General features: G+C 41.8%; 1 protein-coding gene across 1 annotated transcript in view; it reads right to left on the bottom strand.

Annotated features, from left to right (window-relative positions):
* Window positions 1-24737, bottom strand: part of ELOVL6 (ELOVL fatty acid elongase 6) — a 79069-nt gene that overhangs the window by 3174 nt on the left and 51158 nt on the right. The window contains exons 2-3 of the mRNA XM_065690230.1: window positions 23659-23790; window positions 1301-1452 (exon numbers count right to left, since the gene is read on the bottom strand). Coding sequence (XP_065546302.1) covers window positions 1301-1452; window positions 23659-23790 — 284 coding nt within the window. The remainder of the gene's footprint in view (window positions 1-1300; window positions 1453-23658; window positions 23791-24737) is intronic.

Raw genomic sequence — 24737 nt, 5'->3', positions numbered from 1 at the left:
TTCTCATTATTGCACTGAGCAGCTCAATTAGATATGTCTCTCTCTATATATATATATATGCTACTTGTTTTCCACTGTTACAGACACGGTGTTTCCAAAAAGATCCCTGAGATTTGAATCTGGAAACTTATTTCTACATATATCCATCCCAGGAAATCCATGTAATGAATACTAGTGATGGGTGGAACCAAAACTGCACCGTCTGCACAAGGTCAGTAATAAGCTGTAATGCTACTGTTTACTTCATTAGCTGTAAGATGTTGACTCACATTTTAATAAATAATCATATGCTCAATTTACTGGTGCTGTGCAGTTCTAGCTGCTGTTTTCCAGTTTTAACACGTAGATTTCTGTGGTTTTGCAGTAAACAGCATGAAACCAAGAGATTCTGACACAGCAAGGCAAATAGTGTCTTGTCTCTCTCCAGTTATGCTGATGTATTGCTGTCCTTGTAATTTGCTGAATCAAATTCTCTGCTGAAAGGTAAAGGCTTATTTTTGCTGTACACCTGAACACAGTGAGTGCTACAGCCCTTTGAGGTTTCATAAGGGCATCCTCCAAAATGAAAGCTGGGGGGCTGCTAAACTGATGGCTGCTCCTTCCCAAAACAATACTTTCTGACACTAATAAGCCATGAGATGAGAACATATGCAGACTTCCTATTAAGTTGGCTTTGGCATGTATATCATAAGTATTCTTAAAAAAAAAAAGAGCTGGAGAGAGGGGAGTCTATAAGAATCAGGTCTGGAAAAGCTAGGGATATTAAAGGAAATTGGTTTCTATTTGGAGGAAGCAGACAGCCACAGCTTTCAGTGTTTAGGGAGGAAGCACATTACTGTTCATAATTGTACTCCTCCATGTGTGTTTAAGGATGAATGCTGCATAATGGAGGCAGAACCTAACTCAAAGCTTCTTCCTGACACAGGTGCTGTTGCCCACCCTTCACTTCTGTACCTATGGGGTTAGTGACTGCCAATTATGCTACTCAGATTTGCCTCCAAGTAGCTGAGGAAAAAGTATGGACCAAATTGCTCCTACCTCTTGACTGCCCTGTTACATATAATCACTGCAATTTATCCCTTGGCTGGGAATAGGCTTTTTCAACTGCACATTGCTCTAACTTCAGTCAAGCTTAATCTCTAGAGACTAAAACATGCAGAGTTTGGGGCTGGTTTTGTTTGCTCAATTTTTCTAAGACTAAAACAAGATTTTGACAACGCTGAGACCCTTCCTGTGCTTTCTGCACAGCTATTTCTGCTTTAAATATGAATAGCAAGAGAAAGGGACAGAGGGTACTTACCTAGTTCGGGTGCTTTGCTTAGCACAAATGCATATGCCCAGAATTTGCTGACAGGTCCAATGTAAAAACTCTGATCACACACTGACTGCTTCAGGCCTTTGGTCATCAAAATGTACAGCATATAAGCACCAGTTCGAACAGCACCGAATATACTTCAAAACAGAAAGAGAAAATGAAGAAAGTTGAGTGGACACTTGAAATCTACATGCCATCACTTCAAACCATCATGAGAAAAGGCTAAAATGTGCTGAAATAATAAGTTTGAGAGAGCCTGATGCTGGAGCAACTCTGTTAGCTTCTAGGGAGTTATTCAGAGCTCAGATTTGTAAACTGGACTGCAGCTGTATCCCCTGGTGAAAGTCTGGAATGGTAATGTCAGTGATTTTTACTTCATTACTACAGGAATGACCCTTCACTTTTCAGGAGCAGTGGGAGACATCTACTTCAGCTGAAAACAACACGCACAGTTTTAATGCTGACAGCTGGGAGACTACAAGAAATGAGTTGATAAAGAGCTGTTATCAACATAATCGACCAATTCCCTCTTCTGATTTCCTCAGCATTTTCTCTTGTCTTGCCTTGTGTTCTTTACACGCACAGGAGCTCTGAGCACAGACAAGCACGGGTAGGGTGCAGAGATTTTGATGGTGGGTGTCAGTCAGGGCTGGTGTTTTGGTGCACGTGCTACCTTCATCTCTTAACAGGTCACTGCTAACAGAGGAATTGACTAGCTGAATGGAGTTGTAAACAGCAGATTCACACACATCTCATCAAAGTGAGGTGTAAGGTAACAGCGTTCTGTAAATGAGAAACATCAAGAGATTTGCAATGGTATTAATTAGTGCAATCAAAGAGGAGACAGGTTCAGATAACAAAAGATATCCAGCTGATGTAAGGAACAAAGGCTTCTGTCTCAGCAGCAAGGAGCTCTGCAGAAGGAATTGCCTCACTGTTTTACAGCAAGGACATGCTTGCCTATTGTCTACCGTTGTCACTTGTTGGCCCTTCAGAAGTTGATAAATACTGGGTGAAACAAGCAGCTTTCAGAAAAATGGAGCAAAGAAAGACCCAATCTCATTTGGGGTTGAGTATATCTCATTTTATGCCTACATTATATGTTCCTTTGCCACTACCCTGCTTGATCTTAGCTCCCCTTTAACTTCTTTGCGGCCTTGTCCTACTCATGAATCCTCTGGTTCCTGCTCTGCCTTGGCGTCTTTTGTGACTATCACACAGCAGCAAACAAATCAAGCCACCTAAAACTTACGTGTAGACACATGGGCAATGCAAGCTACCATTTATGCAACGTGTGTGAAATAAGGAACAGTTCATCGAAGTTACAGATTATCTGTTACTTGTCCTTGTCTTGTGAAATCAGCATTATTTTAAAAATGTGGTTTAGAATTATCAAGGCAGACTCAAAAAGTGAGCCTGTGGCAGTTCTTATGGCACTTGATCAGAGTTGATCATGGTTTAAGTAAGCCTGCCGAGCATAAAAGCTGTTGATTTAAGTTTATATATATTTTTTGCACAAAGTAATTAGCTTTCCAAATCTGCAGCACTGACATACCCAGTCAAACCTGCCTGCTGCTAAGGAGCTATGCACCTTGCTCTCTGCTGTCCACAGCACTCCTCAACCAAGTGGAGTACCATGCTGTATGGTGCTCTTAAGACTCTGTCAGATGGAGCTCAGACGGAGAGGTGTTACCATCCTGACTCCCACACCATTACATTTCAGTGTCTGAGATTTCACTGTGCCATCAGGAAATTCAGACTACAGTGAGCATTTAAGAAGCTACCAGTATTATCTGCTACTTGTATCATGATAGGTGCTCATGGTCTCTACTGCCAGATGAGTCCTCTGGTGCTATATGCAAATAAAAAACCATTCTGTTGTGGTATCGGAGTACCGAAGGAATTTAGCCAAGTCCAGCTTTCCCATCAGCACAGCAGAAAGCAATGAACATGTTCCCAGGCTTAGGCAAGATAGCTGTTGCAGTGCCTCAAGTTCATCTATGCCTGCACGCAAGAAAGTGCAGTATTCTCATCAAGTACGCAACCTGTAGTACATGCTCTCTGTGTAGGGCTGTTCGCCCCCAGAGATGCTTTCTCAACATGCTTTTCTTATGTCTTTTGGAGATTGGTCCTTTTAACTCGGCAGAGTGCTAAAGCCTGCAGGAGGAGTTTTGAAATTGAGGTGCAACTCGTTCTGTGTCTTCTCTCTAGTGTTTAACACATGCCTTTGGTTTCTTTTTTCTCAGGAGTTACATTTCTCATTTGCAAGAAGAGAGGAGATGCTGACAGAGATGTGATCTTGATCACTTCCTGAGGCAGTGAACTCCTCAAGCTAGTCAGGACAGGCTGCTGCTTGCTCCAGTGTTTTGGGTGGTGGCAAAAACTGGGTGGAGGAAGATCATTCAGAATATCTAATGATACACTGGTTCCCCAATTAGCAAATACCTCTGACATTCAAGTGGGGGGAAAAAGGAAATTCTAAATTATGAAATCAAATAGCTGCAAGAAATACAGCTTTCTCTGTACAGAAACTGTACTGCTTTTCTAAAATATCACTCCTTATTAAAGTTTTAAAACCAAAGAGAATTTTGTGCCATCAACACTAACTCAGCTGAGAAGACTGCTTGTTTGAAAACCAGGCAAATGTTGACCTAACCATAAGTGACTGAGTATGGAAACTCAGGGATTTAATCCAGACTGATAACAGAGCAAAAGAGTATTTGTCCTGTGGGGATTACAGGGTTTCACTTTGCTGTCCTTGAGATTATACCAATGTAATTAATTCTTCCTGACTTTCTGTTTAGCAGCTACTGCAGAGCTCTCCTTGGAGTGCACTCACGCACTCACACTCCCACACTTACTTTCTGTAATTACACAGGACGGTGGCTTCCTCTAGTTCCATGACTCCAGAAGAAGTGACTCCAGCTACTGCTCTACACGGTGTGAGCCAGAGTAATCCGAATTTTTAATCAGTAAAAACCAAGTTTCAAATAATTCACAAGGGAAGGCTTCATAAGTAAGGGGGATGGCAAACTGATCCAATTACCTAAATAGATGCCATGAGCAGGTAGCTATTTATGAGATGCGCTGCACGCCAAAACACTACCTTGCCAACAAGCACACGCCACTGGAGACAGAAAAAGACCTAATGCATGCCTGCAAATGTTCCTTGGACCCGGACAGCCAGGACTGCTTTTTGTGCCTCTGCCACTTAATCTTGTTTGTTCTGTAAGGTAAGATCAACCAACAAATTTCTATCTTGCAAAGACATGATGTGCAGCAGTGATGACACTGCTTGCTCAGTAAATCACTTCTGCTTCATTTTGTCCTCGCCCTGCTCTGTGCTGTAGCTTTTGTGAGGTACTGAAATGAACTGCTTACCAAAGCAGTCTGTCTGGTGGGAATCATTTGCAGTGATTTCAGAAATCAGGTAGCAGTAAATTACTGTACAATTACAGCCTTTTTGCAACTACAGAGACTGATCAGAAATGAACTGCACCAGCTAATGCAGCTTTCTCATCTATTCAGACTCAAAATGTCCTACATTCTCCTCCCTTCAGGCACTGACTTCTCTGGTAGATTAACAAATGGCCAATTGCCCAATTGATATTTTACTACCCACAATATGATCAAAATGTACTCATGAGTAAAATAAAAACTAATAATTTTCCCTCACATATCTGTTTACAATTGAGGCTGTGGTAGGCTGACACGGGCTGGACACCAGGTGTCCACCAAAGCCACTCTATCACTCCCCTCCTCAACTGGACAGGGGCGAGGAAATACAAGAGGCCTGTGGGTCACGGTAAGGACAGGGACAATTACTGTCGCGGGAGAAACAGACTCAACTTGAGGAGATTAATTTGACTTATTATCCATCAAATCAGAGGATAATGAGAAATAAAAACTAAATCTTAAAACACTTTCCCCCAACCCTTCCCTTCTTCCCAGGCTTAACACCTTACTCCCAAATTCTGTACCTCCTCCCCACCAGCAGCACAGGGGGATGGAGAATGGCGGTTGATGGTCACTTCATACTCATTGTCTCTGCTCCTCCTCCTCCTCAGGGGAGGACTCCTCACACTCTTCCCCTGTCCCAGAACGGGTTTCTCTCTCCACAGAGCCCCAGATCCTGCCAGGAGCCTGCTCCATCAGGGCCTTCCCACAGCGTTACAGCCTCCTTTGAGCATCCGCCTTCTCCAGCGTGGGATCCTCCATGCGCTGCAGGTGGGTGTCTGCTCTACCATGGACCTCCATGTGCTGCAGAGGGACAGTGCCTCACCATGAGCTGCACCATGGGCTGCAGGTGAATGTCTGCTCCGGTGCCTGGATCACCTCCTGCCTTCCTTCCTCACTGACCTTGGTGTCTGCAGAGCTGCTTCTCCCACATGTTCTCACTCCTCTCTCTGGCTGCAGCTGCGCAGGGTTTTTCCCCCCTTCTTAACTATGTTTTCCAGAGGCATTTACCACCATTGTTGATGGGCTTGGACAGTGACGGGTCCATCTTGGAGCCAGCTGGCACTGGCTCTATCAGACATCGGGGAAGCTTCCAGCAGCTTCTCACAGAAGCCTCCCCTGTATCCCCACCGCTACCAGAACATTGCCAAGCAAACCTAATAAAGAGGGCCTTAAAACACGTCCCATGTGTGGGTTAGGGTCAGCATTAAGGAGGGAAATTGAGGGCTGGAGAGCTAGCTGATGGGAAGACAAAGCAGGAGTTAGTGGCCAAAGCCTATTAGGGCTTTCTGTTCCCTCTATCCCACTTAACAAGGAGAGACTGAGGTACTTCTTTCTCAAAAGCCTGACAGGGCGGCAGTTCAACCCCAGCTGCCCCTGTAGCAGGCTCAGCTCCTCCTCGCAGTAAGAAGGCCAATGCCTGTTTTTGCTAGAGTGGTTTTCTGTGCAGACCCTTCACTGCACTTGTCTCCTGACACCTCTGGACATTCCAGCCCAGGACCAACACTGCAGAATTCATCAGGGAATGTGACTCCACACTTAAAAAAAATAAAAAGTTCAACACACAATATAGCAACATTTCCTAAATTATTTTAGTGCTGTGATAATCACAGAGCCAAAATTCTCTGCTCTCATTTGTGTCTTATCAAAACAACTTCAACTAACCAAACATCCCATGAAAATTCTATCTGCAGAACTAGGCAAGGATGGCACTGAAGGGGACAGAAGTCTTGACTATGGCTAAGGTGAATGTAAAATATGTCAGCTACAAGCTACGTCTTGGAAGTGGAGCATCTATGCTCGAAAGCATGCCATCCTACATACACAGCACCAGCAGAGAGCAGCAGGGAGCCCAGAGACAGCTGTGCTGCACAAAATGAAGAGCTGGCAGGGACTTCAAGCAATGCCCTCCTTACCCAGACCCACATGTTGTTCAACACCCAGGCCCAAAACCCAGCTGGTTTAACCAGTCTCCAAGGTGTCAGGCTATCCTCTGCCATGGGTGTGCTGGGCTAGCAAACAGTGGGCCAGCCGGGCACCCAGCTAGAGCTCCCACTGGATCCGGGTCCAGCTCCCAGCCTGGGGCCTGGCTGTAGGTGAGAGGAAATCTTAATTCTGCCCCAACCTGCTTACATGGCAACTCACAGGAGTCCCAGCAGGTGAGTCTGTGCCCCAGGAGAGGTGGTGGAGAGCATGTGGTCCTCCTTGCCACATGGAACAGACAGTGCTCCTGAGAGAGCAGCGAACATCACTTTATACATGCAATCCCAGCTCTCAGACTGCAGCCTGATTGTACTGTAACAGCGAGAAATAAATAGGAAGCAGGTTCTTTGGATGGGTTTTGTTGTGTTTTTGGGTTTTTTTTTTTATAAAGGAAGCAGTCCGAATTCAAGAGATGTTTAAGGGTCAGCAGGTGAAGAATGTGTAGTTTCTTACACCTTCCTTTGTGATAAATCAAACCACCTTCACATTTCTGTTCTGTTGAGCAGGAACATTTCAGCACTCATATCAAGTTTTGCTTCTGCTGCTGAAGAGCTGGTTTCTTAACACAATAAAAAGGCCTTTCTGTGCCCTTCTGATTTAAAACCTGCCGTCCTCAGAAAAGAGAAACAAGTCGTGCTGCTAACGCCGTGGCACAGGAGCATAGGATGCACAGTGACCCCTCAGTCTGACTGGTCAGGGCGGGAGGGTAGTCCAAAAGCTTGCCTAGAGAAAGCATTAATGTAAAAGGGCAGCAGAATATTTATGTGCTTAGCCAAGCAACAGAAAAAATGTGAAGTATGAACTGATACTGGGAAAAAACACAGAGAAAACTGCCATTAGAGAAACAACTCTCTGAACTAAGTTTCTTGAAAAGAAATGCAGCTGAAGCCACCTTCATCAGACAGCCCTGAACTCCCCAATAGAGCAGTAACCCCCATATCAGTAAAGAAACCCAGAAACTCCTGGTATTGTCAAGCAGCATGTACCGAGGGGGGCACATCTCCATGTGAAGGAACATCTCACAGCTTTCAGCCACTTACTCCCTGTGCTCTTTGATTAATTCCTAAAAGTAAGTTCATAACAAAGCAATTTTGCAACACAACTGGTAGGTTTGCTTTCTAATTCTCTGGAAGTATTTATAGAGCTTTTCTTCACCTGATAAGGGTGAGCTTCTTTCAAATCACTCTTACCTTCTTCAGTCTCATGAAACATACTCCGAAAGTACCAGTCCATCAATGATATGCACCAAGCAGATGACACAGCAGTGACAGGGCTAGGTGACAGCTTTCTTAAGGAAATGATGGATTTTGCTGCTGGAAATGAAACTGTTTGTAGATTTCTATCTGTCTCCTATAAAACCCTGCTTCAGCCACTTCGGCTGACTCAAAAGACAGAGAGGCACCTCCAGAGCATGCAAGCATTGAAGGGACTCCTTGCCTTGCAAACCAGCAAAGAGAATGTTTTTTCCCAGCTTAGTATAGAATTATTTTTTCCTAGATGACTTCAGATAAAGTTGGCAGACCAGCACTGGGAAATGGCCCTTTCCACTGAGGAAGCACATGAGGACAGGTCCTACCTAGCAGACAGGGCAGGAGTTCTGAGAACATGCATTTGTATGGCGACTGCATGCCATATACACTGCGGTATTATAAGAAGATATACATAAACTATTATCTGTATAGACAGGTGAAGTAGTCAGATCACAGCGTGCTTGCTGCTTTGCTAATGCTGTGGTGATTACACTATCAAACCAGTGGGAAAGATGAAAGATTTAATGAACTGTTGGCCTGCTCCCAAACTAAAATCTGTGCTTACATTTTGTGGTGGCTTCAGGCCCCGCAGCAGCAGAGTACTCTGGGAAATTGCTAACCTTTATGCCAAAAAGAGAAGACTGTCAAACAAGATTTTGTTAATTAAATAAGGAGATTTTATGGGAGTCTGCCCTCATAATCTGTAAAAAAAACCCCAAACATATGAAACTGCATTTTCTCCAGTTCTCCCAGGATATGGCTGTAATGATGGTAATTTCTTCTTAAAGTTGAGCCAAAATGAGAGGGAATGTCCAAGTAAAAGAGGCCATCTCGGTGGTGTCAAATGAGGAAAGCATATTAGCGGTATGGTTTGTTCTTACCAGAATTATGGACCAACAGCGTAGTGACTTTTACTAGTGACTGGTGCTTATTTAAAGCCTACTGAGCCAAAATCATTTTGTGGGTAGACATGCAGTGTGTTTCAAGGCTAGGAGAAGAATTAAAACCCCGAGAGCCTGCCTGACAGACATGACATTCATTCCTCCATGGGGAGGGGATCGGCAAGACCTCCTGTCACACACCAACCTTCCAGCATATGGAAGCAAAGGGCAAGTGAGGAATACATTTCCTGGCTAATGAAGTACATGGGCACATGCTCACAGAGTATCACAGAGAGCAAATGTGGGTCATGCAGGCAATTCGCAACTGCTTTGCTCTGCTTTCCAACACCCAAGCTGCTCTTGGGAGTCTGTAGACTGGCTAGATTTCTTAATTTATTATGTCTTAATTATTTAAATAAATCACCTCTTAACTCTTTCTGTGGGTTTTTGGTTTTTTTTTTTGTTCCAGTGATGTACACATTCACCCACATCTGGCCAGCTTTGCTGGGGAAGGGAGGAGCAGCACTACCTTCTCTGGGCAATGTGCAGTACGTGATGGTGCAATATTAAAAAAGTTGGGATTTCCAGATGGATTAAATTCTCCAAAAGAGTAAAGGAATTAATTAAGCCTATGACAATTTTAACATACAGTTTCAATAAAAGATTGACAGACTACATAACTGTTATCTCAGATGTGACTCCTGTCTTAGTTTGCCTTGATTGTATTCAAATGCAGTTCCATAAAACCATGGATCTTCTTGTATTTAAACAGGTGTAGAAACCATAAGGTTGCTTTAGGCTTATCTGTGATTGCAAAATCATGGTACTTTCACTGTACAGTGAGAAAACATAACATTAAGAAACTGATCATTAAGTAGAAATGAAATGTGGGCAATGACTGAAAGAGATCATCTGGCTGTTGTTCAGTAACCTACACAGCATTAATGACTCTTATTGTGATCTCAAAGAGTTAATGAGAGCTGTGCCTAAGTCAATGCAATATGACATGTCTTCTAATCTCACAGAAAAGCAGCCTAGAGAGGGATCTGGCGCCATCATCCTAAATGGTCAGTGCGACATAAGGACAGCCTATATGAAATATTCATAACTGATAACTTACCAGAAGAACCAGCTTTGTAAGTCTGCACCTGGTTATTAAAATTATTTTGTTAGATTTGTGGAACTGAGGGTTTCATCTTCCAAAATAAATGAATCAGTCTCCTGGTCAGTGAAGCAACACAGTATTAATCTAAGTAAGTGACAAAAAAGTTTGAAAATGAATAGTAGTGACCATGGATTTGGTTTCTCTTAATTCTGAATGTAATATTTATGAGGCATTCTACGAGCATTTTAAAGAGTGGACTTCTTAATAGTGAGTTACCGTGAAATCCTAGAGATGCTTGTTCAAATTACAACTGATGAACTTAGCCCAACTGTTATTTTTCTAAGAAATGGCTAAGAAAATAATGTAATTATGCTGTTATTTCATCATCTTTCAACATTTCTGAAGTGCTTCCAAGCAACACCAAGGTTAGTGATGGAGAGTAGAAGCCCCAGTCCTGCAGACAGGCTGTTCTTATAAAACATCTGCAAAGCACTTCTCTATTTTACCTCCCAGAACTGATCCAAGTACCTTCCCAGAAGACCCTGTCATCCAACCCACTTGTGATGAAAAGGACATCTCCATTCTCTCCGCAGAGCAGACCTTCCTGTTGCCATACCAGAATTTTGGTCTTGTTTGCTTTCCAACAGCCAAGTGACCCAGCAGCTCTAGCTTGGGCTGTCCCAGAATTACCAACACCTCAACAATATTCAGGCCAGCAACCGCTTTAGGTCAGATGTCCCTGTGTGACAAACTGCTAAGTACAAAGCTAGTCATAAGTTGGCGGTCTCTTCAAGTTCAGACCTAACTTCTTTCAGACTTCCTATGTCTGTGTTGGCATCTCCAAAACTCTCAGCATTGTATTCGCCAACAGTGAATACACCAATAGTGTGTTCACCACATACTGGATGTGTTAATCAAATAGTGAATATTCACCAACAGTGAATATTTCACAGTCCTGAACGGCCCTTACTCTTGTGACAGCCCAGTAAGGTGGCTAATCATAAGATCCATTTCAAAGACAGACAGGTGACGCAAACTGAAATAAGTGTCCTGTCAAAAATCTGTGCCTGAGCCAGAATGGGAAATGATGTGCAACATCATGAGTTGTGATTCAGTGCCCAACCCATGCAGTCCATCTGAGGTAAGCAGAAAGAGGTCTGACCTCACTGGGCATCAGTGAAAACAGTATTATTGAATTAACAGTAAACACACTCCAGTAAGGACAAATTTTCTTCAGAGTCCTTCGGCCTGCTATAGATTTTCTTTTCACTATTGAAAGTTATTCTCTGAACTTCCAGGTCCCAAACTCTCCATCTTAATTACCCAAGGTACACCTATATCCTTAAAGATAAATCATTTTTAGACATAAAATCTGTTGTTACACCTCTCAACATCACATTTTCATTGTCTGCACATCTGAGATTTTGGCAGCATGCTTTCAAGACCTAAAAATACAGTGAAGCACAGTTTACAAAGCTGTGCTGCCCTAGAAACACAAATAGCTGAAAACTTCCTGACCTAGCCAGAAGACCAGACGTGCCTTACACAGACTCAGGCAAGACTACGACTTTCCGTCTGTTTTCCTTGACACATTGGGCAACTACCTCCCCCCAGAAATAGGGAGGATTTGGCCTGTCACAGCTGGACACAAGCCTCAGAGAATGAGTTTCGGAATGAGTTTTAAGCGCATCCCTGCTTCTACCTCTCCCTCGCTGTCCTTCCCCTTGAATTTGCGTAGGACCAGACCCCTGCAGCTGACCTTGCCACAGGAGGAAATATTTGGATTCTTCTGCCTTAATAGGGAGAATTTTGCTGTTGCTCTAACTACTGCAGTTGTTTTGTATTAATGCTCCCTGCTGATCCACTTACTTGCACCAGTGAACTCCAGAAGAAAATCAGGTATGGATCAGAATCCACACTGGGGGGTGCCTAACTCCTTGTAACATAGGCAGGTACAAAAACCATGCTAGTGAGGTGGAAAATTCAATGCCAATATTCTTTAAAACATCCTGGTTTTCTTTACTATTTCCCTCTGTTGATAGAACTACAAAAAAGTAGGTTTTAATCCCATTCAGCAGCAGCTGATTCTGTAGGAAGTTCATTTTAAAAGGCTTCTATTTACCCTTTGTCTATGCAGGAAAGTCTGTGAAAGAAAAGCCTGAAGACAAAACTAGTGAGTCAGCTACAGAGAAAAACAGAACACTGAACCATCACTGTAAAATGAAAAAATCTCATTATTTCAAAGTCAGTCTTGCAGAAGACTGCAATGCTCACTTTTTGTGTGTTTGGGGCTTGAGACTATCATGCCATTACTGCACACCTCAGCTGAACTCCTTTCTGCTCTAGTTTGTTTGCACTTTGCTGGGGGAAAAAATATAAATCACGCTGGCAACCATATTTTCCTCTAACAAAACCAACTTTGGGCACAGATGTGAAATATGTTACTGATTCTCCTCTGATACTGATGAACCATGGTAACTATTTACGTGCTCATTCTGTCTATGGCAATTTCAGTGTAAATACAAATTTTAGCATAGAACTGTAAAATCAGGGAAGGAGGTTTGTGCTACCATATTTTACCCCTTTGTAACTGGGTTTAGACAACCACGTGCTCATTTACTACAATTCAGTTGCTAACAGATAATTCAAAGCATAGTAACTCCCTTGTTCTCCAACACCTAGCCTATTGATAAAATCATTTGGGACCACTATTTATTTTCTTACAATGGGCAGAAACAAGAAAAAAATATGAAAAAGCAGAAACAAGAAAAAAATATGAAAACCCCACCTTGGTCCCATGATACATCTTCTCCCTATGGTAACTGAACACCTTTAAAAGCACGTTTCCAAAAATTAACAAAGTAGTTATTTAAGAGCACTTATATTAATCTCATCACTTAAAAAGAACACAAAACTCTTCAGCCCATGTGTCTGAAAGGCCATAAGGTATCTATATCCTTCATAATGACCGTGCTATTGTAATTAAGAGCACAATTTTCAAAACTGTTTTAGATGAAAAGATGGTTTTAGCTTCCTAAACTCCCTGAAAGCTTGTAGTTCCCACTTGCAACTGTACTTCTCCAGATGAGAGAATGCATTGCTTGATAATGTCCATTTTCTTCAAGGAGCTGTATGCAATAACTAGTGGCATGCACTCTCTGTGGCTCTTCCCTGCTTTGAGCTCCTGTGTCTGTACTGAGTGGTCCTCCTGCACAGGAGCTACTCCATGGCTCACTCTACAGGCAGGCAGCTGCCTCCACTTCCTCCAGGTCAGCTATGCTGATTGCATGGCCATGCTGATTTAACTGGACTGGTGAATGATGCAACTAAGACAGTCTCTCCTCCACTTTTCTTTTTAATGACATGATTTCATTGCTGTCAATCACAGGAGGGAAAACAAAGACTGGGGAAGGCAGGAGTCATTCCAGATAGCTTTAGTACTACAGAGTTCAAAATGTGGCACCAGACTCTGAGCAGCTAGTCTGCTCTGGGAAGCCACTGAAAACACACTTCAGATGCTGGACTGCATCTCTCTGCTCTATCTTGTTTATGATATCGTTCTTTATAGGGAGTGACAGAAAATCCCAGGACTGACTCAAAAGCTTGGAAATACACTTAGGCTATAGTTGAGAATGCAGCAGGAACCATATGAATGCTGTATTAAGTACCATGCCTGTTATATATGCCTGCTATATATTCTCTCTATATAATCCACTGCTCTGACTAACAGAATTGGGTGCCTCCAAAACATACTTCCCCAAATAGTTACCATCTCTGCAAGGGCATTAAACCACCAAGAATTCAACAAGTCCCAACAGCAAAACATTTCTTCTAACATCTTGCTGCCCAGCTTCTCCTCAGCCTCTCCCCCTGCCCATCTTCTGAATGGGAAGGAGAACACAGAATCACAGAATCACAGAATCCCAAGGGTTGGAAGGGACCTAAAAAGATCATCTAGTCCAACCCCCCTGCAAGAGCAGGGTAACCTACAGTACATCACACAGGAACTTGTCCAGGCGGGCCTTGAATATCTCCAGTGTAGGAGACTCCACAACCCCCCTGGGCAGCCTGTTCCAGTGCTCTGTCACTCTTACAGTAAAGAAGTTCTTCCTGATGTTAACGTGGAACCTCCTATGTTCCAGTTTACACCCATTGCCCCTTGTCCTATCACTGGATATCACTGAAAAAAGCCTAGCTCCATCATCCTGACACCTACCCTTAACACACAGGTCTTGCAGATCACATAAAGTCCTCCCTTGTTCTTCTTGAAGGTGATGGAGTCTCATTCAGGGAGGAGTCCAAGCCACAACATTGTTGAAAAAAAAAGGGTAAGAAGAGTGGGAAATGAGGAATAACATATGTTTTATTTCAGTGTGGCACTCACCCTAAAACCCTGTGGTCAGCAGTAGTAGAAGTGTTTTATAATGGGGAGCTCTAGCTCTCTGTGCCACGTGTCAGCAAACGTTGTGCTGATCTTCACAGTTTTTATCACTCATTTTGGCAGAAGACTTTTCTTTGGATAAGTTCATTCTCACTTTGAAGTTTGGGTTCAGTCCTATCAAAATCCCAAAGCAAAACTTGACTGAATTCCCCTTCCATCTCTAAAAAAGACCCCTATCACTGAACCAAACACACAAGCCTTGCCTTTCAGACCTTCTACTGTATCTGATCCAGATGTCTTTTTAGTAGGCCTTTCAATGCAAATCAAGTTTATTTTTTTTCCATTGGGACCAAAAACCTGAAGCCAGGCCAGCTCAGAGTGATTTTAAAATTGTGCAAATATTTTACATGGCTCTAAGAAATAATATGTCATTTGTGCAGGTTTATATATCCATAAGCATATGCATACATGCCTGGGTGGTTATTAGTTTCCCATGTGATAAATTCTGGAGAGGGAAATGAGATATTAAAGTGACAGCTCACTCTGTGGCTTTCAAGTGAGAGCAGATACTGTGCTCCTTGCATGAGCCCTTTTTTCAGTCCTCAGCAATAAATCATTCATTGTGGGGCCACTCCCTTCAGCCCTTCCCTCTTGCTGGCAGATTTCCTTGTCACAACTCACCTTGCTCCCAGAACCACTTCTTTGTCCTTTTCATTGACAAAACTGGAAAGAAACCAGACTCAACTTTCTTCCTTCCCTCTCCAGGGACCTCATTAAGCATACCCAAACAGTGACATCTCTGCAGGGCTCTGGATCAATGGGCACTGCCATCTAGAGATTTTAATCACATTAACACCACAGCAGAATAAAATCCATCTGATTCTCCCTTGCTAAAGTGGTAAGCTCAACAATTCTGCCAATTGCTGCAACTACTACTCAGAAGGGTTATTTATATGTGTGGATAAAAATCAATCTAATCTACCACAGCTACTGCCTTCCAGTCCCTCCTCACGGAGCCTGAATTCCCTCTCCAGGAAATGCAATTTGATCCCCCAGAGCTGCCTTCTTTCTGTTTGGGATTAGCTATATTCAGACAATCCAGAGGAGCAGAGTACAAAAATAATCAATAAAGCAAAGCTCTGTGGTCCAGTGGAAGAACTTGCAGTGCTTACAAAGCATAGCAGAAAAACAAATGCCAGGGCTACATTCCCACAAGTGGTCTTTGCAACAGAGAAGATAATTAGCAGAGGTAAAAAGGGTTATACTTGCACAGATTTCTACAGAGAGCACTCGGTGGCTAAACAAGGGCCACTGGGTTTTGGTAGAGAGAAACAAGGAGCAGTGGTCAGGCTGAAGGGCAGCTGCACTCCATCTTTACCCTAGGAACATGAGAAGAGCATAAATTGCTTACAGGGACACCCATGTAACCATACACTGCAGAAAAACATGTCACTGTGTGCTTTCAATGAATAAAAAGTAATTTTTCAGCTCTACCTGTGCCTCCCTATGCCTCATCTGATTTCCAAAGAGAAGAGTTACAAGCTAATCAATAGTAATTACCTATCATCCAGCCTAGCCCTCCTCAATGTGCTGTTACCTGATGCTGCTCCCTGATTATCTGACACATGGAGGGTAACAACTTGCCGGAACAATATTTCTTGATGAAAGCTGTTACTTCTGAAGCTATAACTCACTCTTCCATCACTAAACAATAATTGGACCTTTCCTGCAGCAGAAGATCCCTGGCACCCTGTGAAGGCTGTATACTCAGGGAGATGTTTTTCTCTCATGAAACGGTTCCCAGTTCTTACATATTTATTTCAGCAAGTTTGGACGTGGATAAATTACTCAAAAGGACAGGGGGAAAAAAAATCAATTTTCAACTTCAGTCCTGTGTTTGGCACAAAATCTCATGAGAATTAAGGAATCCATCTCAGGATTTCTAAAGTAGCCCATGAGGATTCATAAGCACAGTGTACCTCTTAAGCAATCCTTAATGAATGCTTCAGGGGCATTTGCACTTGTTCCTGTGTCATTACTGGAATTATTCTCAGTATCCAACATTATCTCAAGAAAATTTTAGAACAACTGTAATTCATTGCAGTGATTTAAATGATAATCCGAAAAAAGAGGCACATCTATTTCTGTTGGATAAAGTAAAGATACTTACAGGATCAAATGTATCAAGTTGGTATAGTAACTGTCATGTATAGCATTTAAATGTATGTATTCAGGAGTTTGAAATTATCCTAGGCAAACAAAGCCAAAAAGTAATAAAGTAAAAGATTTACCAGAGAATCAAGGCAACCAATGGCAACAGTCATCACTAAAGCTGTAAAACAGGCAGATAACAAAGTAAGCAAAACCTAAGCTACAGGAAAAGGCTAGCATTTGACAGAATAAAAAAGGCTTAAAGAAGTTAAAAGTTATAATGAGCTGCTCAGATACACAAATTTAATGGCAATTACAGGCCTGGAGCCACTGATCTTCCTTTTCACTTTGTCCTCACCAAGGCAGTACTCCTGCAAGCACCTAGAGAAGTTCAGATCTCAGGGATTTGCCTACAGTCAGTAAACAACAAATATGTATTTTATCTGTTTAGCAACACAGGGAAGATGCTGAATGGTATCCCATGAGGATGCATATTTGTTTAGAAAAAGTTAAAGTTGCCACAAAACGGACACTCTGCTTGACACCCATGTGCAGCCCTGTATGTGAACACTGCTCTGTTAGGCAGTGCTTGTTAACATGCTCGTCTGCAGATGCAATGTTGGATTTGATGGGTCATGCCACTTAACACCTCTCGGTGTTTTATTCCCACTGTCTTAAACAAGCACAAGCTGTTGCGGACTTACTCAGAACAAAATACATGGAGATTTCTATTCCCCAGGGATTTCTGCATGGGGGAAGAACCTTTCACCAGGCACATGAACAAAGTACCAAGGCTCAGTAAAATGCAGAAGTGCTGCCACAGGAGGACAGATGGGAGGTTTAATTTTTTTGGAATGAATTATCTACTTTCTCTCCAGTACAATTCCCTTCTTAAGCAACCAGACAGATGTTCTGTTTTCCTCAAATACACTTCTCAGACTGCTCCCCATTTAAAATGGAGAGAGAAAGTCTCACTCCCAGGGGGACTCTGCTCTGAGTACTACATTCATGTTGCGTGGTGGTGGGTGATGGCTCCTGTCAGCTGGGCCAGGGTGATCACATGAGAAAGATACAATTCAGACAAACTGAGTTATCAACACTCATTGATTGTGAGAGTGAGGGGCAAAACAAGCACAACAGCTGCTTTCCAAGTAATATATTGAATTCACTTTGCTAAGTTCAGTTTTCCAGCAATGAAGACAAACAAGCAAGCAAGCAGAGAAAAAAGTTTTTAAAGGAAGGAGGCCCATCTTAGCACTGAAAACCAAGAGATCCTATCCATATCTCCTGTAGAGCAGCATTAGCCAGGCCTCACAGTGGATCCTTAGTTTACTTTTAAATAGGCCTGATTAGGTAAAAATAGTCAAACCGGTTTACATTCAAAATTGCTTTGATGGACACAACAGATTCCACAGCAGGAGCAGCAGAGTGAATGAAGAGGTGAGATTTCACAATTGGACGGGCATAGCACTTTGTCATGTGGCATCAATTACAATTCTGGGAATAGAGGTATTTCTCATGGGATGATCTTCTTAGAATAAATAAAGCACATACTGGTGATACATCTTCTTGACAGTACTTTTCTGCTCTTGGTCTATATATTTTTATCACCCCTACACTGATTTTTAATGCCAGCTAGCATTTGTTTTGTAATGTATGAATACACCCAACATAGCACTGCTTGCATTTCCCTATTGGGATTACAGTACAGCTTACAGAAAATAGATTTTTCTTCTTAAACTGATAAAGACTCATCCAAGGGATTTTTGTCTTCTCAACAATCATCTTGAATGCCTACTGTTCACCCAACTTTCAACTTTTGCTCCAAACTGGTAATGAAAAGATCTTTCCAATACCTGTTATATAAGAAAATCACGTAAGTACATAAGGATGAACATGGTAATATAGAGAAAAATTGTTAAGTTGGTATATATTAAGCATTTTACTAATTTGCATTCTGAGAAATGTCCTACTGAGGATATGCCTTAACACTTTACAAATACAGGGACTATTTCACATGGAATTCCCTTGCTTTTAGATTTATAAGAGATTATTAATTTACCTTAAATGCTGCTTATTAATTGTAATGTTATTTGGCAAATATTGCCCTTTTCAGTAATTAGTATTCTCTTTGAATCTACTGTCACAACCTTTATAAAAGTTCAGAGTATTTCAGGATTTTCATGGGTTGCTCGGCAACATATGAAATTGTGTTTTAATCTCCATGGCAAGTATATCTGAACGGCAGCTCTTGAGACAGACATAAATTTGAAGGATTTTTCATCAATTTTCCCACTTACAATCATGATAACTAGCATGCATTTCAGAGTCATACATCCAACCAATTGAAATCCTTTCTTTAAACTCATGTTTAGTCTTTTCCGTTCAGTTCAGCTTAGGACTGAGTGCCTCACGTTAAGATGTGCTTTGGACTGCCTTGTCAGGAACTGTCTGCGGAACAAGCACAAACCCTTCTACAAAATGCTGCTGTGCTTGCAGTATCAAATCAATCTCCTATCAGTCTCATAAGAGTAAAGTGAGTCACCTTCTTTCAGTGAGCCTGTTTGGTTTTGCATTTCAAGTATAAGACCAGTTGGAATACTTTACTTTTGAGGCTCTGCTTATCTTTGTGGCAGGCAGTTAGTGACCTTTTAGCTACATTTGATACCATTCCTACTACTCTGAGAGAAATTGTTTCCCAGGAAGACAGACATCTGGAAAGCCTGTATTGAGATCAACTGATTTCCACCACTGCTACACAGCATAGATGAATTTAGGTTAGAATCTATGCAATCATAGGTGATGATAATAGCATTATGGCTGTGTGGTTTGGCTAGACAAAGAGAAAATCCCTCCTCTGCTGCACCAGCCATAGCTGGGCTTAGCCTCTGCCTACAAATCATTGCATCACATTGGATGTTTTAGCATCTTCAACTCCCATATTGATGGGACAGCTTTCCCTGGAGAAGACAACCTTTTGCTATTATTACTTAGTGCCTTGACCCTGAGACATCTGTTGGCAGCCTCTTAAGGATGGAGGGCAAGCGAAAATGGTGACATGCTGCTGTCTTGTATGAAGATGAGATGATCAAATACATGTTTAAGCTCCTTGATAGTGATGATAGCCATACAGAGACTCTACGGGCTACAAAAGGAATTACAAAAATCCAGCTGAGATATAATGAAAACATAAAGTAATGACTTTTTATCCTACTGTGACAATCCTGGTCACAGCTTCACTAATTCCTAGAGGTGCCAGTATGACACTTCTGATACACTCTCAGTAAAAAATTCAATGAATGACCCTAACTTTATGTTCAAAGTGGCATGAATATAAAAGCGGCAACTCAGATTCAATGTGTTTTTGCAGATTTTTAACCACAGGAATTATTCAGAAATACAGGGCTCACTGTCGCTTTCATGTAGAGGTGAATCAGCAACAGTTTCCTTGGGGTCTTGTGAGACTGAAAAATGAACTTTTGTGTCAGCTTTGTAACAGCAGGTTCCCATTGACACAGAGCGGCACAGAGCTGCCCCCTCAGGACCTCAGCAGATAACCAGGCTGGCCAAAACCACTTAATTCAAGTGTAGAAAACAGAACAAAAGACTGAAAACATTTCAGGCAACAATAAACTCGGAATGCTTGAAACAAGTCAACAAACCTGCTAGGGAGAAAAGAACATCCAACCCAACAACCCAAGGAAAATATCCCAAACTAATTTCTCTGCCAAAGATTTCAGAAGATCATGTTTTCACAGTAGTTTCCAAGTGAAAAGAAAGATTTACTGTCATTGCTCCTACGGAAGTTTTCACTGAGGAGTGGTAACCTTTTTGCAGAGACAAAATGTTCAAAACTTGTCAACGCTTCCAATGGGAAATAAAGCTGCTTTTCTGCCTCAGAAATCCTGCTGGCTGCTAGTGTTGACACAAAAGTCACTCTTGACCAAGCTTCTCAATGCTCAACAAGCTCAGTAGGGTGGTGTAGTTGTTTTGTTTATTTATAAGTGTGGCAAGTTTCCTACTGTGGCTGCTACCACATTTAAATGATCTTGGCAAGAGCAAAGTGTAAAAGATACATTCTGAAGAGGGACCGTGTAATTGCCTGGCAGGCAATTTTCTTTGTTTTATTTTTCTTTTAAACCCAAACCACATCTTTCCAGCCTCTGCTAAGTGTTACTATTTCTGACGATTTTTGAAGCAGGTATAATGGTAGGAGTGTCAGAAAGGAGATAAACAAGACTCCAGAAAAAACCCTCACACTGACCTTAGGGCATAAAATTGAGAGCTCTCCAAGCTGGCTTTTCTTCCTCAGCACAACCACTTAAGGCAGACCAATATATTACTTAGAATTTCTGCAAGGTATCGGAAAAGTAATAGCATTTCAGCATCCCAGAAAGCCAAAAAGGAAGTCCTTTTAAAGTTAAGGAACATTTTTCTGGATCCATAGCAAGCCTACAGGCAGAACACTGCCATCTAAATCTACCTTCACCAACCTTATGAGGAAGCAGAAACGTCCTTCAGGACAAGCGTATGTAAATGAAACAGACAGTTATGCCAGGAGCCAGAAAAAAAAAAAGACCAAGTTACTTGGAATGTTTACAGCATTCAAAGTCTAGTGCAGCTTGCTCAGAGAGTCAATAAGGCCGGAAGTGACCGATGGCCCTAGAAAGGACACTGTGGTAAAATACCAGGAGATAGATGTTCTAAATAATACTTGTTATAAGAAGTCTTCGCCTCAGGTTTTAATTAATATTCTGCATTTCCTCTGTTTTCTGGGCAAGAAGTCAAGAGGTTTTGTGTCTGGGTTGGTTTGGTATGGGATCACTAAATTATTTTTCCCCGTCCCTACTTCACTTTGCTGCATACTACTCAGTGCCTCGAAGCATAGCCATGTATATTTCCTAATCAACTGGTCCCTGATAGCAAATCCAGAAGTTTAAATGCTCAATGCTTCTGTGTATTCCAAACCTATCACACTCTTGTTCATCCCTTCTTTCTCTACCCTGATGCCTTATTTCCCAATGTGCAGAGGAAAGGGTATGTTCCACAGTGCTTGGGGAACACTTGTCCCTGAATTGTGCTATTGGAGCTGATAGAGAAAGCAAACCCTGCAGTGGTGAACTCCTCTCAAACTGTGCCCTTCTGGCCACTGATTCTTGTCTGCACAAATAGAGCTCAGATCAAATGCCTACATTGTTCAGTCTCTGTGGTCTCTGTGGCACGTTCAGCCTGGAAGCTTGTGGCTCAAAAAAACATGAAGTCCACATGTTAGATTTCACCCAGCATCACTCAGCAGCTCACTCTGCCCATGCCTTAGCTATTTCGTATGATCATGATGGGAAACTCCAACTAGTAACTAATGAACACATCGATTTTGAAGTCCCTCTAGACAGCAAATTCACAACGTAGTGTGTATTCTTGCTAGGTTATGATTTCAGGCGGAACTTAATTACTGAAACTGCTTACAAATCCAACATTGTGAATGTAAGCCACAGACTCATCTCAAAATAATGTCATTTAAAAACTCGTCTTAGACACCTTATGCAGAGGACGCTTCTGAAATAATGCTTCTTCCCCTTGGATTCAAAATTAAACTACAAAAGCTTTGTGTTAAATCAGCTATTTCTTAGCATCTACATTCAGTAAGAAGGTGTTACTGGAATATGCATTTTGGGATCCTGCTGGCTACAAATCACTTTACAAACTGATCCACGAATGACATGCCATCAAGAAACCAGTTCAACAGCTGCTGAAATTCAGCCATTTCTGGAACAAATGGCGACAATTGCTTACAGGACCCTAACAGTAAAACTGCATTAGACACACACCAGAAGTACAGCATCAAATGCAACCAGATGGAAATTCTGAATCTTCACAGCAGTTTTTGTCTGCACCAGGATATATTTTTTTAAAGGTATTGATGACCTATTAAAATCAAGCCAACATACCCTTCTGCTGTTAGCATGTCCCAGCTGGATGAGACAACTTAGAAATACAATTTATTTTCCCCTGCCAGAGTTTCAGAAAGTGTCAATGGGATAAACTAATTTTGGATGAAAAAAGGAAAAGCCACAAAAGAAAGCAAACTTCTCCATTCATGCTTAACTTTAATCTGTAGAAACTCAGCTCAAACTATTCCCATCCTGTGAAAAATTATACACCATTCACAGCTGCGCAGTAAGCAAACCTGGTTTATGTACTTTTGAACTAATGTAATTGGCAATTGCTATATTGATATTTGAAAATGATGCAGGTATCAGTGTTAATGGTTTGCAAATGGTTTCTATGCAGTTGAGTGAACTATAATTTATATTTCCAATGGGCACTGAAATGAAAGACAATCCTCAGGTCTTCTGTGTACCATTATTAGTAAGTTGTACCACAAGTTCATGTGTTTTCAAGGGCTATTTTATGAGTATTTGTTCATTGTTCATTTGTCTTCAGTCTCACTAAAACTTACCATATTAAGCAGATAAAGTGGAATTCAGTTTTACTCCTGACTTCAGCGACTATCAAGAATCTGAACCTGACTTTCCCCATACTCGATGATAGGGTCGACACACAGCTAGAGATGCTCATCACTAAAAATTGCCTTTTGCCATGAAGCCACCCTTCGGCTACATTCACAAGCTCTTTGTGATAGAATAACCAGAAGCCAGATTCTGAGTACAGTAGCCTAATTGATGTGTCATCAAAGCAGTGACTTTAGGTTTACAGCACTCTAATGGAGATTACAGTCTTGACTAAATATTCCATATATGCACCCATGTAAATACAATAATAACTGGTAAGTGAAAACAAGAGTAACATCTTAACAAGCTTATTTTCCTTTGCAACTTGCACAGTAAATTTATCACAATGATACGTGCTTTTTCTTATGTCCTCACTTTATTGTCATCTTTGTTCTTCAAGAAGCTTATTGATTTCTCTCCTCTTCAAACACTGTGATCTGGTAAGTCAAAGGGGATCATTTCAGTGATAGGAATAGATCAGGACATAACCCTGAATAGCAAAACTAAAGAAGTGCCATTTCTGGGTGAGCTTGTTGTCACATTAGCAGTGCTGCTGTATGTGAAGAACCCCAAACCCTCATCATGGACTACTGTCAAAGGCAGTTGGTGTGAAGAAATGCCTACCTGAAGACGGCAAGGCTCAGGGACCAGAGCACTAATGGCTTCCTCAGTTCAAATTTTGCTCGTTTGTTCATTAGGTGCCGACCACCAAATATAAAGGCAGCATACAGAGCTGAAAACAGGAATGATTTCTTCCTGCAAAACAAAAACAAAAACACCTGTCAATTATTTAATTAGCATTAGATAGACAAGAGAGTTACATCTGGATATAACTGCCAAGGGCTTGTGTGTTTCCTTGAAACTCTTTCAGTGACCTTCCCGCAGCCCAGCCGAGGTTATTGTTAGCGTATGAACCTACATGCCTGCACACAAGGCCAGGTCCAAGCGCAGGCAAAACTGATGCTGGGGAAGTTCTGAAAAAAGACAGCCAGTTTTGGCTCCCATTCTTCTCTGGTTTCTGAAGAGTGAACTTCTGTGAGGAACGTAACAGACATTGCAGAGCCGACACACTTCTGCAAGCACAACACAGTTGATATGTGAACCAGCTGATCACATTTTGTGGTTCATTTATCTTTTTCATATCAATTTCTGTTTCCTGCAGGCTCCTTACTACCTGGAAATTTAGTTTCCCATTGTTTCCTCCACGAAGGCACTTAACTGCATCACGACATGAAGAACTCCATGAAAAGCGGAGAACCACAAGAAGTCAATAGCCCCATTAAGCAGTGACCATGCTGGGTGGCACTGCCCTGCTGCACAAGCCCTGCCTATGAGCACCAGTTCAGGAAACCCAGTGACTGTGCTTAAAGGCCAAGCAGGGCTCTCTTAAGGAACTTCAATGATACTCTTAGAATTGCAAGTTTTATTTTTAAAACTGCCTGATAGTAGTCCAGCTCAGCAATAATCAGCAAACACTTGAACTCTGCTACTATAACTCATTGTAAAACAACCATTAAAAGTCAAAAATAGACTCAGATTAGGATTCCTTCCCACACAGCACAATAATACACTGACTAAGACCTAATGATCTGCAACATTAATGGTGGCCTAACTGTACGGGTATACATTTAGGAATGGATTTTTCCCTAAAAAAATCTATAATTATATTCACAAGTATCAGTGGACTATGGCTTCGCACCAAG

Source organism: Lathamus discolor, chromosome 1 (genome assembly GCF_037157495.1).
Source record: "Lathamus discolor isolate bLatDis1 chromosome 1, bLatDis1.hap1, whole genome shotgun sequence".
NCBI lineage: Eukaryota > Metazoa > Chordata > Aves > Psittaciformes > Psittacidae > Lathamus > Lathamus discolor.
Note: the sequence above shows the minus strand (reverse complement) of the source record. Positions and strands in the feature narration are given on the sequence as shown.